Source organism: Mercenaria mercenaria, chromosome 1, assembly GCF_021730395.1.
Source record: "Mercenaria mercenaria strain notata chromosome 1, MADL_Memer_1, whole genome shotgun sequence".
In the NCBI taxonomy this organism is placed as follows: domain Eukaryota; kingdom Metazoa; phylum Mollusca; class Bivalvia; order Venerida; family Veneridae; genus Mercenaria; species Mercenaria mercenaria.
In genome coordinates, this window is record NC_069361.1 from 6,116,993 (window position 1) to 6,132,767 (window position 15,775).

Genomic DNA, 15,775 nt, shown 5'->3' on the forward strand with positions numbered 1-15,775 from the left:
CTGGGAGACAGTGTGGGATGGAAAACCAAGCGCTAGCAAAGTTTATTATCCACACTGTCTCGAGGGTTAGGAAAATACCCGACTTACTCAGGCAGATATGTTACATCATTTTCTTTGCCTACTGTACTACTATCGCAACTTTTCAAAGATGTTGTAAATTTAGAATTGCTGATACACTACAACATTAGAATATAATGTCTGTATGCACATGTGTAGCTAATCTTTTCCATAGGGAAATAATATGGTGATCTACACAGGAAACCTTATTTTTCCCTCCTGAGTAGGCAAGAAGTACTTATACTATACTTAGACAGTTGATACAGCTCTAGGAATTGTCAGAGAAATAAAAAAATATTGTACAGTGCAAGCAGTAATGGTTACCTTTTCTCTTGTCAGGTTGGAAATTCCAATGTTCATTTTGCTTGGAACTGCAAAAGCAAAGGTGCAAAAGTTACTGTAACATTGCTTAGTGACAGTGTGCCAGTGTATAGTTGTCTAGGATATTGTTCCTTAGGTCAGAGTGCTGTTCTGTCTGATGAACTGGGTGACTAGGAAGTTGATTGTAATGTTAAATGCAACAAAGTATGTGCAATTTATATCTAAAAAAAAAAAGAAAATTGATAAATAATGGTGGTAAAGCAACAATGTTTCACATCACAATTGTACCTGTATTTCTTATTCAGTTTTGGCATGTGGACCATATAGTTCCTGTATGGGAAGGAGGTGGGCAGTGTGATATTGACAATTTACGGACACTATGTGTAATCTGTCACCAGAAAGTTACAGCAAAACAAGCTGCAAAGCGGGCAACAGTGCGGAAACTTGGGTCTGCTGTGAATTCCGGAGATATTACTGCTTTCTTTCAAAGAAACTGACAACTAGGAATTTGCATAAAAAGTGGATACAACTCTATAACATTGATGACCTGTGTGTCTAGCCATTTTAAGGTGAATTCACCATATAAAAAAAGGACATCAGAATGCCCACATTAGCAAGAACACTACATGTAGGTGCACCTACGGACCTCCTGTGCTACTATAAAGCTAAATATTGGATGTGGTTTGCATAACAGTTGGACGCTACAAATAAAACAAACAACATCCAGAGAGTGCAATGAAACAAAAACTTTAGAAACCTTATTCAAATAATTTCACAAATCAGGAACAAGTGCACACACTATGTTGGGGACAACAGATTGACTTTTAAAAAAGAATACTCTTGCAGAAGAATTTATTTCAAATTGTGAACATACTGCTGATATATGAATTTACATCTCAAATCTCTTGAGGAAAATGCTTGGTTTTATCTTTCCATATAGTAGTACTCAACTGACTTCAAGCATTTAATATTTTATACTTTATGACTGATCCATTTTAATATGATAGAACTTTGATTGATTTAAAATTGAAGGATAAGAGTGTATGAAATATGTAGATTTAATTCTTTGTTCACATTATAAAACATTATATTAATTATATGTATAGTATGTAAACTCATATTTTCAAGTAATTGTTCAGAACCAACTTAATGAAACATAAGCTCACCTGAGCTTAGGAAGTGCTTGGTCTGAGCTATTGTAATTGCTCACCGTCCGGCATCCATTCATCCACACTTTTCTTTGAACAACGTCTCCTTTGAAACCATTTGATGGAAGTAGATGCAACTTTGCCTGGATGTTCCTTAGGTGGTCCTCTTCCAAAGTTGTTCAAATGGTTCTGCTACACCGCTTTTGAAATAATTTCACACAAATGGTCTTTTACTTAACCTTCTACCAAGATTTTTAGCCCACCATCATCAGATGGTGGGCTATTCAAATCACTCTGCGTCCGTGGTCCGTCCGTCCGTCCGTCATTCCGTCCGTCCTTCCGTTAACAATTTCTCGTTATCGCATCTCCTCAGAAACTACCAGGGGGATTTTGACCAAACTTTGTCAGAATGATGTATTGGTACCCTAGTTGTGTCCCCCTGAAAATCAGACTGGTTCAACAAATTTTTAGTAAGTTATGGCCCTTTGTTTATTTCCATAATTAACATAGATTTATATAGGGAAAAACTTTGAAAATCTTCTTGCCCCAAACCACAGAGCCTAGGGCTTTGATATTTTTGTAACTGTAGCATCGTCTAGTGGTTCTCTACCAAGTTTGTTAAAATTATCCCCCTAGGGTCAAATATGGCCCCGCCCTGGGGGTCACATGGTTCATATAGACTTATATAGGGAAAAGCTTATAAAAACTTCTTGTCAATAACCTACAACATTCAGATTTGGACCACATGTATGGTTTTGAGTGGCAAGATGAACCTTGACCTGAGTTGACCTTGATTTTGACCTAGTGACCTACTTTCACATTTCTGTAGCTACAACCTTCAAATTTGGACCACATGCATAGTTTTGTGCACTGAAATAAACTTTGACCTTGACATTGACCTAGTGACCTACTTTCACATTTTTGAAGGTACATGCTTCAAATTTTGGACCACATGCATAATGTCGTATTCCGAAATGAAATTTGACCTTGATTTTGACCCAGTGACCTACTTTCACATTTCTCAAGCTACAGCCTTCAAATTTGGACCACCTGCATGGTAATTGTACCGAAACGAACTTTGACCTTTACATCGACCTAGTGACCTACTTTCACATTTTTGAAGATACAGGCTTCAAATTTGGACCACATGCATAGTTCTGTATTCCGAAATAAAATTTGACCTTGATTTTGACCTAGTGACCTACTTTCACATTTCTCAAGCTACAGCCTTCAAATTTGGACACATGCATGGTTTTGTGTACCGAAACAAACTTGACCTTTACATTGACCTAGTGACCTACTTTCACATTTTTGAAGGTACAGGCTTCAAATTTGGACCACATGCATAGTTTTGTATTCCGAAATAAAATTTGACCTTGATTTTGACCTAGCGACCTGCTTTCACATTTCTCAAGCTACAGCCTTCAAATTTGGACCACTTGCATAGTTTTGTGTACCGAAATGAACTTTGACCTTAAGATTGACCTAGTGACCTACTTTCAGATTTTTGTAGCTATAGGCTTCAAATTTAGACCACATGAATAGGATTGTGTACCGAAACAAACTTTGACCTTGATATTGACCTAGTGACCTACGTTCACATTTTTGAAGGAACAGGCTTCAAATTTGGACCACATGCATAGATTTGTGTTGTGAAGTGAAATTTGACCTTGATTTTGACCTAGTGACCTACTTTCTCATTTCTCAAGCTACAGCCTTCAAATTTGGACCACTTGCATAGTTTTGTGTACCGAAATAAACTTTGACCTTAAGATTGACCTAGTGACCTACTTTCAAATTTCTCAAACTACAGTCTTCAAAATTGATGCACATGCATAGTTTTTTGTACAAAGAACTTTGTCCTTGAAATTGATCTAGTGACCTACTTTCACATTTCTCAAGTTACAGCTTTCGAATTTAGACCACATGCACAGTGTTGTGTACGGAAATGAAATTTGACCTTGAGCTAGTCAGTAAGTCTTGAAATTTGGAACACACAAAAATGACACATTGGTGGGCGCCAAGATCACTCTGTGATCTCTTGTTCAAATTATCCGGATTCATCAACAGGGAGCGGGGTACTTTTCCCAGTATGTTTATATTGGAAATTTTAAAATTCTTGTATGAAACTGCTGGCCCGATTTTAAATTAATTTCACACAAATGGTCCTTATGTAACCCTCTACCAAGATTGTTCAAATTATTTAGATTTGACAAAAATTATGGTGACCAGAGGGCATGGTCACTTTACCTTATATGTGTAAAGTGGAAACTTTAAAAATCTTCTTGTATGAAACTGCTGACCCAATTTTAAAATGATATCATACAAATTGTCCTTGTTTGACCCTCTACCGAACGTTCAGATTTTTCCGATTCGTCAAAAAACATGGCCGCATAGGGGCATGGTCACTTTTGCCTATATGAATATAGTGGAAACTTATCAGTTTTCTTGCATGGCCCGATTTTAGAATAATTTCACACAAATGGTCCTTGTTTGACCCTCTACCAAGATTGTTCAAATTATATTGATTCATCAAAAAAAAAATCTTCCCAATGCATACACTATTTCATAATAGTTTCACAGATGTATAATTATCTTGCAAAACTGTTCAGGTAACAGTATAACTCAGATGAACAACCTAAGGCCATCATGGCCCACTTGTTATTTAAAATATTTGTTTTTGTTTTTGTTGGATTTAACAGTGTTTATCAGTATTTTAGCATGACTATTTGAAGATGATGCAGTTACCCATAAGCTGGTGTCTCAGTAACCACTTGTTGAAACTTCACATGTTCTCTGTGATTATTTAATTTGCAGTGCAAATATTCCAAGTTCTGTTATGCTTGATGAAGTGACATGCAGTGTGCATGTTCCATAACTCTGGGTTTTTTTGGGTTTTTTTTTACAGAGTTATTCCCTTTGTTGACTAAGCAATTTTGGTTAAGTTTTTTGCATGTAAGTGGAAGTGAGCTACTTGAACTCAAGCAAACTTTTTGTTGCTATAATACTTGTGTCATTATATTCATTCATGTAACCTTTTTTCTGTCATAACTGTTGAATAGTCAAGTGTTGCTATCCTTGAGATATTCAGCAATCAGTTAACTAACCACTGGTCCTGTTCCCCAAACATTCAGCAGTCAGTTGACCCAACCATTTATCCTGTCTTCCCAACATTCAGCAATCATTTGACCTAAGGCCATGTCCTCCAAACATTCAGCAAGCAGTTGACACAACAACTGGCCATGTCTTCCCAACATTCAGCAAGCAGTTGACCCATTCACTGTTCATGTCCTCCCAATGTTTAGTGATAAATTGATCCAACAACTGGTTGTGTCCTCCCAACATTCAGCAAGCAGTTGACTCAACCGCTGATCATGTCCTCCCAACATTTAGTGATAAGTTGATCCAACCAGTGGTCATGTCCTCCCAATATTTAGTGATAAGTTGATCCATCCAGCAACTGGTCATACCCTCTCAACATTCAGCAGTCAGTTAACCCAACCACTGGTCATGTCCTCCCAACATTTAATGATAAGTTGACCCAACCACTGTCATATCCTCCCAACATTTAGTGATAAGTTGACCCAACCACTGTCATATCCTCCCAACATTCAGCAGTCAGTTGACCCAACCACTGGTCATGTCCTCCCAACATTCAGCAGTCAGTTGACCCAACCACTGGTCATGTCCTCCCAACATTTAGTGATAAGTTGACCCAACCACTGTCATATCCTCCCAACATTCAGCAGTCAGTTGACCCAACCACTGGTCATGTCCTCCCAACATTTAGTGATAAGTTGACCCAACCACCGATCATGTCCTCCCAATATTTAGTGATAAATTGACTCAACCACTGGTCATGTCCTCCCAACATTTAGTGATAACTTGACCCAACCACTGGTCATGTCCTCCCAACATTTAGTGATAAGTTGACCCAACCACTGGTCATATCCTCCCAACATTTAGTGATAAGTTGACCCAACCACTGTCGTATCCTCCAACATTTAGTGATAAGTCGACCCAACCACTGTCATATCCTCCCAACATTTAGTGATAGGTTGACCCAACCACTGGTCATGTCCTCCCAACATTTAGTGATAAGTTGATCCAACCACTGGTCATGTCCTCCCAACATTTAGTGATAAGTTGACCCATCCACTGGTCATATCCTCCCAACATTTAGTGATAAGTTGACCCAACCACTGTCATAATATCCTCCCAACATTTAATGATAAGTTGACCCAACCACTGTCATATCCTCCCAACATCTAGTGATAAATTGACCCAACCACTGATCATGTTCTCCCAACATTTAATGATAAATTGACCCAACCACTGGTCATATCCTCCCAACATTTAGTGATAAGTTGACCAACCACTGTCATATCCTCCCAACATTTAGTGATAAGTTGACCCAGCCACTGTCATATCCTCCCAACATTTAGTGATAAGTCGACCCAACCACTGTCATATCCTCCCAACATTCAGCAGTCAGTTGACCCAACCACTGGTCATGACCTCCCAACATTTAGTGATAAGTTGACTCAACCACTGTCATATCCTCCCAGCATTTAGTGATAAGTTGACCTAACCACTGGTCATGTCCTCCCAACATTTAGTGATAAGTCGACCTAACCACTGTCGTATCCTCCCAACATTAAGTGTTAAGTCGACCCAACCACTGTCATATCCTCCCAACATTCAGCAGTCAGTTGACCCAACCACTGGTCATGTCCTCCCAACATTTAGTGATAAGTTGATCCAACCACTGTCATGTCCTCCCAACATTTAGTGATTAATTGACCCAACCACTGTCATGTCCTCCCAACATTTAGTGATAAATTGACCAAACCACTGTCATGTCTTCCCAACATTCAGCAGTCAGTTGACCCAACCACTGGTCATGTCCTCCCAACATTCAATGGAACATCATGGAGAATGTGTATCATGACCAGAATGCAAACCTTCAGTCTCTCATACTGTGAATTTTGTACTAAGTAGAACCAGTTTAGTAACCTAGTTATTGTTTATTATTGATGCAGCTGACTTTATATTTATGTCAAACAAATGATAATTCAAAAGACTAATCCTGTGAATCTGTTGAAGTTGATTCATACATCTATGTGGATATCAAAGATAACTGTTCTATGTCCAAGAATAAGGTGCTTTAAATTTGATATTTGAATCTGCCATTGGAGATTTCTTTTGTCTTTTCTTCAGGGGGTACTTTTTTTACGTAGGTATAATGAAAATGCAAGCATATTCATTTCAAAACTTAGATTTCCTTTACTTCATCCAAGGAGATGAAGTTAGAACCTAGAAAATATTTCTTTTGAAGACTCAAAATCAAAAAGTTTTTTTTGGTTGACGTATAAAAGTGTTGAAAAGTATATATCATAGGCATAGCCAGAGCTAACATACCTGGAATTTTTTACATTACGCATACTGTGCATTATGGATGCTACGCCCTTGTATATGAAATTTGATGAAAAGTACTATAAGTATTCGGGAACAAAATTTCTAGATCAGTTTCAGTAAAGTTTATTTAAACCAAACATATGATTTGTAGATAAAATAATCAGTTGTGTATACACTGTAAACAAGGCATACACATGTATATGTGTTACATTTGGAGAAAGTAAGAACTTCACAGAACACAACATTCTTATAGTTATGTTGAATATTTTTGTTGTAAACGTGACTATCAGTCAAAACAATAAAAGCCCTTAACAGATAAGAGAAATAACATCCAAGTATAAAATTAAGCCTTGAGGCAATTTTTCCGTTAATTTTATTACAGCATTTATTTCAAGCATTTTGGGTTGGTAGAATTAGAAGTACTGACAATTTGAACCGATGTTATTCACAAATAATTGATTGAAATAGAGGGAAAAGATGTTGGCACATAACTTTTTATCAGTGGAAGAAAATTGTGTATTTTGTGTTTTTGTTTAAAAAGGTATTTCTCAGTTATTTTCTTGATTGTGTTCCAATTACTGGCAACAACTGAGGGAAACTAATAGGTTTATAGTTTCCTGTTTTCATGTAACAAACATGATATATATATAAACATACCAGAATAGTATATGTACATGCAAATTTATAGGTATATTTATTAATAGATTTAATGAAATTTCTTATTCAGTACAGCTGTTTATCCATGCAGAATTAGTTGTGTATGAAATACAATAAATGTGAAAATTGATGTCTGATTTGCCATATTTAGTCTAAAAAGTACACTACCCAAAATTTTGTTTTTTGTTTTTGTTGGGTTTAACGTCGCACCGACAGTTATAGATCATATGGCAACTTTCCCGCTTTGATGCTGAAGGAAGACCCAGGTACCTCTCCGCGCTCTACCCAAATAGTTCAAAATGTTGATGCACAGAATCTTAAAAACTGCACCGCTCCTAATTAATTGGGTATATTGATAGTGTATAATGTGCCACTGCATTTCTCCTTGAGAATTTCTGGTGTATAGGAAGTATAGGAAGTATTAAATGTTAAAGCTGGTACTTGTTAAGGCCCTCTCACTACTTTTTTTTTTTTTCAAAATCACTGAAAATGAAAAATTTAGGGAATAACAAATCTGCCATGTTTGAAGCTGTTGGTTAAGTAGCCACACAGATACATCTAGTATCTATAACAATGTTTTGTCCCTGGCTCGTCTTATATTACTCCTGATTTTGAAAATGGCCTGGTTTAAACTTTTTCTGCAGTTGCATTTTGTATACATTTACATAAATATCACATGCATATTGCATACATGCTGTATGTTGAAAAGATTTTTGTTTTTTGTCTCCATGAAAATGTTTTTATGTGTGTGCTATATCTATTTTTATGTGCTCATCAAACATTTTGTTCTTTTGCTTATCACCATTGGCCCTAATGACCTGGTAATGTCATATAATAAGACTCAAAGATGTTTGAGAGAAATGACTAGATACTAATATCTTATGGCATAAAAGATGTGGAGTTACAGAATATTGATCATTGGGCTGGCTTAGCTCTATAAGGAGAGGCAGATGTACGGATCGCGAGGTCGTGAGTTGGATCCCTGGGCGAGGAGCATGTTGTTTGTGATGATTTGATAAAAGACATTGCGTCTGAAATCATTCGTCCTCCACCTCTAATTCATGTGGAGAAGTTGACAGTTACTTGCAGAGAACAGGTTTGTACTGGTGCAGAAGTAATTCAAGCTAAAGTTTGGTAATTTTGATTCCGGCTTCATTTTAAGACTTTGCTGTTCATACATACAGTATATCCAGTTATGAAATATGTCCAAACTCTTAAATTGACCACATTTTTTTTTTATTCTTTCAATAAAAACAGACATGTTATTATTTCAAGAGTTCAGTATACAAGTTTGACATGGTATTTGCTTGGTTTTGACCATTTAAGGCTGTTTAATTGACCCGAAAATAAATCATTTTGCTTTAAAATATGCCCATATTTTTTAAAAATTGACAAGTTTAAAATTCTGCTGTAAACCTTGAAAAGGGCTCACTGAGATATGTTTGTACAGTTTTGTTTTTAGCTCACCTGAGCCAAAGGCTCGTGGTGAGCTTTTGTGACTGCTCAATGTCAGTCGTCCGACGTCCATCCGTCAACATTTTCTAAAAAAATCTTTTTCTTGAAAACCACTGGGCAGAATTACACCAAACTTCACAGGAATGATCCATGGGTGGTCGGTCCCCTTTCAAAACTATTCAAAGAATTTAATTCCATTTAGAACTCTGGTTGCCATGGCAACGGAAAGGAAAAACTTTAAAAATCTTCTTGTCCAAAACCACAGTTCATAAAGCTTTTATATTTGGTTTGTAGCATCATCTAGTGGTACTCTACCAAGATTGTTCAAATTATCCCCCTAGGGTCAAATATGGCCCCGCCCTGGGGGGTCACATGGTTTACATAGACTTATATAGGGAAAAACTTTAAAAATCTTCTTGTCAAAAACCACAGGACCTAGGGCTTTGATATTTGGTATGTGAGATCATCTAGTGGTCCTCTGCCAAGATTTTTTGAAGTATGCCCTTGGGGTGAAAAGAGGCCCCACCCCAGGGGTCCCAAGTTTTACATAGACTTGCGCAGGAAAAAACTTTAAAAATCTTCTTGTCTTAAACCACAAAACCTAGGCCTTTGATATTTGGTGTGTAGCATTGACTGGTGGTCCTCTACCAAGATTTTCAAATTATTACCCTGGGGTGAAAAGTGGCCCCGCCCCGGTTGTCCCTATTCTTAGACTTATATAGGAATTTTTTTTTTAGCTCACCTGTCACATAGTGACAAGGTGAGCTTTTGTGATCATGCAGCGTCCGTCGTCCGTCCGTGCATCCGTCCGTAAACTTTTGCTTGTGACCACTCTAGAGGTCACATTTTTTGTGGGACCTTTATGAAAGTTGGTCAGAATGTTCATCTTGATGATATCTAGGTCAAGTTCGAAACTGGGTCACGTGCCATCAAAAACTAGGTCAGTAGGGTCTAAAAATAGAAAAACCTTGTGACCTCTCTAGAGGCCATATATTTCACAAGATCTTCATGAAAATTGGTCAGAATGTTCACCTTGATGATATCTAGGTCAAGTTCGAAACTGGGTCACGTGCCATCAAAAACTAGGTCAGTAGGTCTAAAAATAGAAAACCTTGTGACCTCTCTAGAGGCCATATATTTCACAAGATCTTCATGAAAATTGGTCAGAATGTTCACCTTGATGATATCTAGGTCAAGTTCGAAACTGGGTCACGTGCCATCAAAAACTAGGTCAGTAGGTCAAATAATAGAAAAACCTTGTGACTTCTCTAAAGGCCATATTTTTCATTGGATCTGTATGATAGTTGGTCTGAATGTTCATCTTGATGATATCTAGGTCAAGTTCGACACTGGGTCATATGCCATCAAAAACTAGGTCAGTAGGTCAAATAATAGAAAAACCTTGTGACCTCTCTAAAGGCCATATTTTTCATGGGAACAGTATGAAAGTTGGTCTGAATGTTTATCTTCATGATATCTAGGTCAATTTCGAAACTGGGTCCCGTGCGGTCAAAAACTAGGTCAGTAGGTCTAAAAATAGAAAAATCTTTTGACCTCTCTAGAGGCCATATATTTCACAAGATCTTCATGAAAATTGATCAGAATGTTCACCTTGGTGACATCTAGGTCAAGTTCGAAAGTGGGTCACGTGTCGTCAAAAAGTAGGTCAGTAGGTCAAATAATAGAAAAAACGTTGTGACCTCTCTAGAGGCCATATTTTTCATGGGATCTGTATGAAAGTTAGTCTGAATGTTTATCTTGATGATATCTAGGTCAAGTTTGAAAGTGGATCACGTGCCGTCAAAATCTAGGTCATTAGGTCAAATAATAGAAAAACCTTGTGACCTCTCTAAAGGCCATACTTGTGAATGGATCTCCATAAAAATTAGTCAGAATGTTCATCTTAATGATATCTAGGTCAAGTTCGAAACTGGGTCACGTGCCATCAAAAAATAGGTCAGTAGGTCAAATAATGAAAAACGTTGTGACCTCTCTAGAGGCCATATTTTTCATGGGATCTGTATGAAAGTTGGTCTGGATGTTTATCTTGATGATATATAGGTCAATTTTGAAACTGGATCAACTGCGATCAAAAACTAGGTCAGTAGGTCTTGAAATAGAAAAACCTTGTGACCTCTCTAGAGGCTATACCCTTGAATGGATCTTCATGAAAATTGGTCAGAATGTTCACCTTGATGATATCTAGATCAAGTTTGAAACTGGGTCACGTGCCATCAAAAACTAGGTCAGTAGGTCAAATAATAAGAAAACCTTGTGACCTCTCTAGAGGCCATACTTTTCATGGGATCTGTATGAAAGTTGGTCTGAATGTTCATCTTGATGATATCTAGGTCAAGTTTGAAACTGGGTCAACTGGGATCAAAAACTAAGTCAGTAGGTCTAAAATTATTAAAATCTTTTGACCTCTCTAGAGGCCATATTTTTCAATGGATCTTCATGAAAATTGATCTGAATGTTCACCTTGAAGTTATCTAGGTCAGTTTCGAAACTGGGTCACGTGTGGTCAAAAACTAGGCCAGTAGTTATAAAAAATAGAAAAACCTTGTGACCTCTCTAGAGGCCATATTTTTCATGAGATCTTCATTAAAATTAGTGAGAATGTTCACCTTGATGATATCTACATAAAGTTCAAAACAGGGTCACGTACCTTCGAAAACTAGGTCAATAAGTCAAATTATAGAAAAACCTTGTGACCTCTCTAGAGACCATATTTTTCAATGGATCTTCATGAAAATTGGTCAGAATTTTTATCTTGATAATATCTAGGTCAAGTTCAAAACTGGGTCACATGAGCTCAAAAACTAGGTCACTATGTCATATAATAGAAAAAACGACGTCATACTCAAAACTGGGTCATGTGGGAAGAGGTGAGCGATTCAGGACCATCATGGTCCTCTTGTTTAAATCTTCTTGTCTGAAAGTTCAAGGCCTAGGCCTTCAATATTTGGTATGTATCATTGCCTAGTGGTTCTCTAACAATACTGTTCAAATTATGCCCCTGGGATGAAAAGAGGCCATGCCCCGGGGGTCACTTGTTATATGAGTTATATAGGAAAGAATACTTCAAAAAAATGCTGATCATATTTCCTAGACTGTTTTTTTATCACAATTGCATGATGACCCCAAGTAATTAGGGGTTACTTGACTTTGACCTTGGCCTACTGACCTACTTCTTTGTTTTTTAAGATTGAGCCTTGAAATTTGGATGACAAATGCAGTTTTGCACACTGATCTTAAACTGACTTCAGTGACCATGAATGTGATCTACTGACCTACTTTCTTAATATTTTAGCATCAGTTTGACATTCGAAACATGTACATAGCTCATATTACTCAGGTGAGCGTTCCAGGGTCATCATGACCCTCTTGTTTTTAAGTTTTTGTGAAGTAAGATCTTTTGATAGTAATGTTAACAAAAGGTACAAACTTCTGACTTTTTAAGTAGCTTGTAAAAGCTCGTTTTACTTAATAGCTTGTAAAAGCTCATTTTACTTAATTTCCATCTAACTGAAATGAAACTTGGTATATCATCAAAAAGAATTGAGTTGGGTTTTACGGCGAATCGACACAAAATGATCATGGACATGCATTTTTCGAGACTTTCATGTCCGATTATACTGTGGAATGGGGTGGGGTGGGGATGGGGTCCAATGTGGCTCTTTTTGTGTATTGATCTTCAAATGTATCCAGTTTTTACCTAGTTTTTGACTTATGTAAATTGAGAAGACCCCATTACACACCAAAAAACATGTTTGAATTTGTCCGAGATGAAATAGTGATAAAAATAAATCGTTCAGTCTGAACAACACCAACTTAATAGATCTAATTTTATTTAAAAAAAATCAATTACCAAAAATCTGTTTTGGTAAAGTTCGAGGATTTTTATGTAAAGGAGAATTACTCCAGGCATATTCGTATTTCAAACTGCATAATGCAGAGAAGTTTAACACACATACTACACCAACTCGAGGATTTGTATTCTTTTCATGATATGAGATTTATGCATAATTGTATATGTATTGATCAATAACAGGTACGTGACCTCAAACAATAAAAGTACGGAGTAATTTATAGGTGGCTTACATAATACCACATATTTTCTCTTTTAATAATAGATGATGAACATTATTTAATAGCCCGTAAAATAAACTGTATGTGAATGTTTTTAGAATAACTATATAATATACTATTTTTACACACTCGAACACTTTAACTGATATATAGTTATATATCTCAGGTGATCCCGCCGGTTTCCTTGTGATCGCACACGATTTTTTTATTGATTGTGACCGAGAACATACGCTGTGTCCAGGGATCGAACTCGCAACCCCGTGATCCGTAAATCTCCGCTGTCCATACTGAGCTAAGTGGACACACGGAGGCTTTCAGTTTTACAACTCCGGGAACACACTTTTTATTTATATTGGCTAAGGGGCCCGGTAACTAAATGGCACGTAAGCACGATTTTGTAGTGAAAAACATTTGGAAAACACACTGACTTCTTTTTTTACTTAGTTTTTGTCTCGTTACAAAGCATGCTTTCCACGGCAATATCCGATAAGCTGCACGTGATCCATGTGATGCACGTGATACATGTAAAAGAAGTGTTTCAGTTTCTATCCAGCGTATCAGGGTATAAAAAAATATAAGTGGGTACAAAAACACTTAATATTTTCCTTCAGTTTGCAAGCTAGTACATTGTACTATAAACTGCTTCCTGCAGGAAGATAAAACGTGCTGTAGCACACGTAAATGCTTAAGGAATTCATGTATGAAAACGAGGCATGACTAATTTACATACTACTTTAATTCTACATCTTTTCACTTCTTAAAAATATGTTTTGTCCGGACGTTTTTATGTTCAAATTCCAGTTCTAGCACAGGCACTGTATTTCGCTGCGGTGTACCTTTCGTGAGCGTTTTCCCGCTTTGGCCAAAACTGTCAACCCTTTGTTGTACACCCTGCTTTATCTGCGTTTCTATTTTTTCTCGGTACTTTTGCTCACCGCCATTGTTCACGTGAACAGTTTTGTCTCGGTTATTTACATACTCGTATAGGTCCGTTACAGACTTGTCCAAATACTGTTCATGACTCGCCTCCCATTTCAAGAATTCCATTTCTTTCTTTCTTTTCTTTTTCCTCTTCTTACCTTCTTGTATTCGTCCAGTATTTCTGCTTTTACTCCGATTCATGTGATTGTATAAGTCTGTGGCTTGTAATTTAGATTCCACTGCTTCTTTGCCTCTTTCTCTCTTTAAATCGGGCAATTGTTGCGGGGAATTTAGAGGTTGGAATGGTTTGAATAGGTCTGGTCTCTGAACATCTTTTACACCGTATTTTGTGTGATGAACTCCGCCGACGGCGTCTCTCTGATATGGCAAGTCCTTTACCGGAGCTCCAGGGATTCCAGATTTCGGAACTATAGAACATACTTTTGGTTTGGGAATCTGAATATTTTTGCTTCGTTGCCAGCCGGTGAACGCCTCGTGAGCTCCAAACGGACGAAGTCTGCGTGTCGGTGCCGGCGGACCGAGCGTGACCAACGGTGGAGCCACAACAATGTCATTCGTTCGTTCAAGCTGTTTACCACACGCTAAGTAACCAAACCGTTTGAGAATTTTCTCCAGCCGAAGCTGTTGTAAGATGGCTTCCGCTGCCGGTACGCTTAAGTCAGGCGTAGTGTATAAACGTTCATCTGGAGAAAACATTCTTTGCCATTTTAGAAACTATCGTGACGCTAGAGATTATCCAGACGTTGTAACTATATTCACCATGGACGTGACGTACCGTTAATCAGTGACGTGACGTGGAAAATTATCACATGGACGTAACGTCTGTGACATAGGTTGCTTCACAGTAAATGGACGGTATTATACGAGTGTTTTTTTCTTTAGATATATATACTGGCTTAATAATATGATACTTTTAATGCAAATGTTATATTTTATCACGTATAGACAAAATCAGTTCGATCAACGTTTTCTTTTCTTAGAACTTCGTCAACGTCAACATGTTATTACACTAATGTAGGATCACGTTATTATATTTTTGACCTTACAGTTCATTCTCCAAATCCTAACTATTTTATTTTTAGTTTGCAAATTGATTATTTTTCTTTCCACTGTGCCTGTGACAACAAGAGACATTAACTATTTAAACAAGTACTGATATAATGTAAGATCGTATGTGTAATAGAAAAAATATTGTTTGTAAAGACTTATCGATATAACATATATTTTGAAATGACCATGTACATTATGAATATTGTATGAATGTTTTGTACAACGAGGTACCTGTATATGTGTACAAGTTGAATAAACTATGTTCTGTTCTGTTCTGTTATTTCACTCCCATGTTGTCAAACGTATGATAAAATCTGTAGTAACTTATTATTTTTTCTTCTTTTTTTTTCAAAAAAGCATTGTAATATTCTGCGTACGAATTGGTCGAGGTCTGCTATTATACAACATAAGGAGAATATTATAGTGAGGAAAGTGATGACGGTTTAAATCGGAAATGAAATCATTCATTTCCTATAAATGGTTCGAATATTCTTGCTGACCACGCATAGACTGCTGAAACTTAGCAGTAAATAATGCATTTGCACAATTTATGTTTCTAACAAGTTTGATTAGTTTGACGAAATTGGAATTAAAAGGTATTTTTTGCAATGTTGCCTAAAAACGTAAACCAATTG

The 15,775-nt window shown here is 37.0% G+C and overlaps 1 protein-coding gene across 1 annotated transcript in view; it reads left to right on the forward strand.

Moving 5' to 3' along the window:
• LOC123545086 (DNA annealing helicase and endonuclease ZRANB3-like) overlaps positions 1 to 7,731 on the forward strand; it is a 155,934-nt gene extending 148,203 nt beyond the window's left edge. The window contains 1 exon segment of the mRNA XM_045331364.2: positions 684 to 7,731. Coding sequence (XP_045187299.2) covers positions 684 to 875 — 192 coding nt within the window. The 3' untranslated portion in view covers positions 876 to 7,731.
• The last annotated feature ends 8,044 nt before the right edge of the window (positions 7,732 to 15,775 follow it).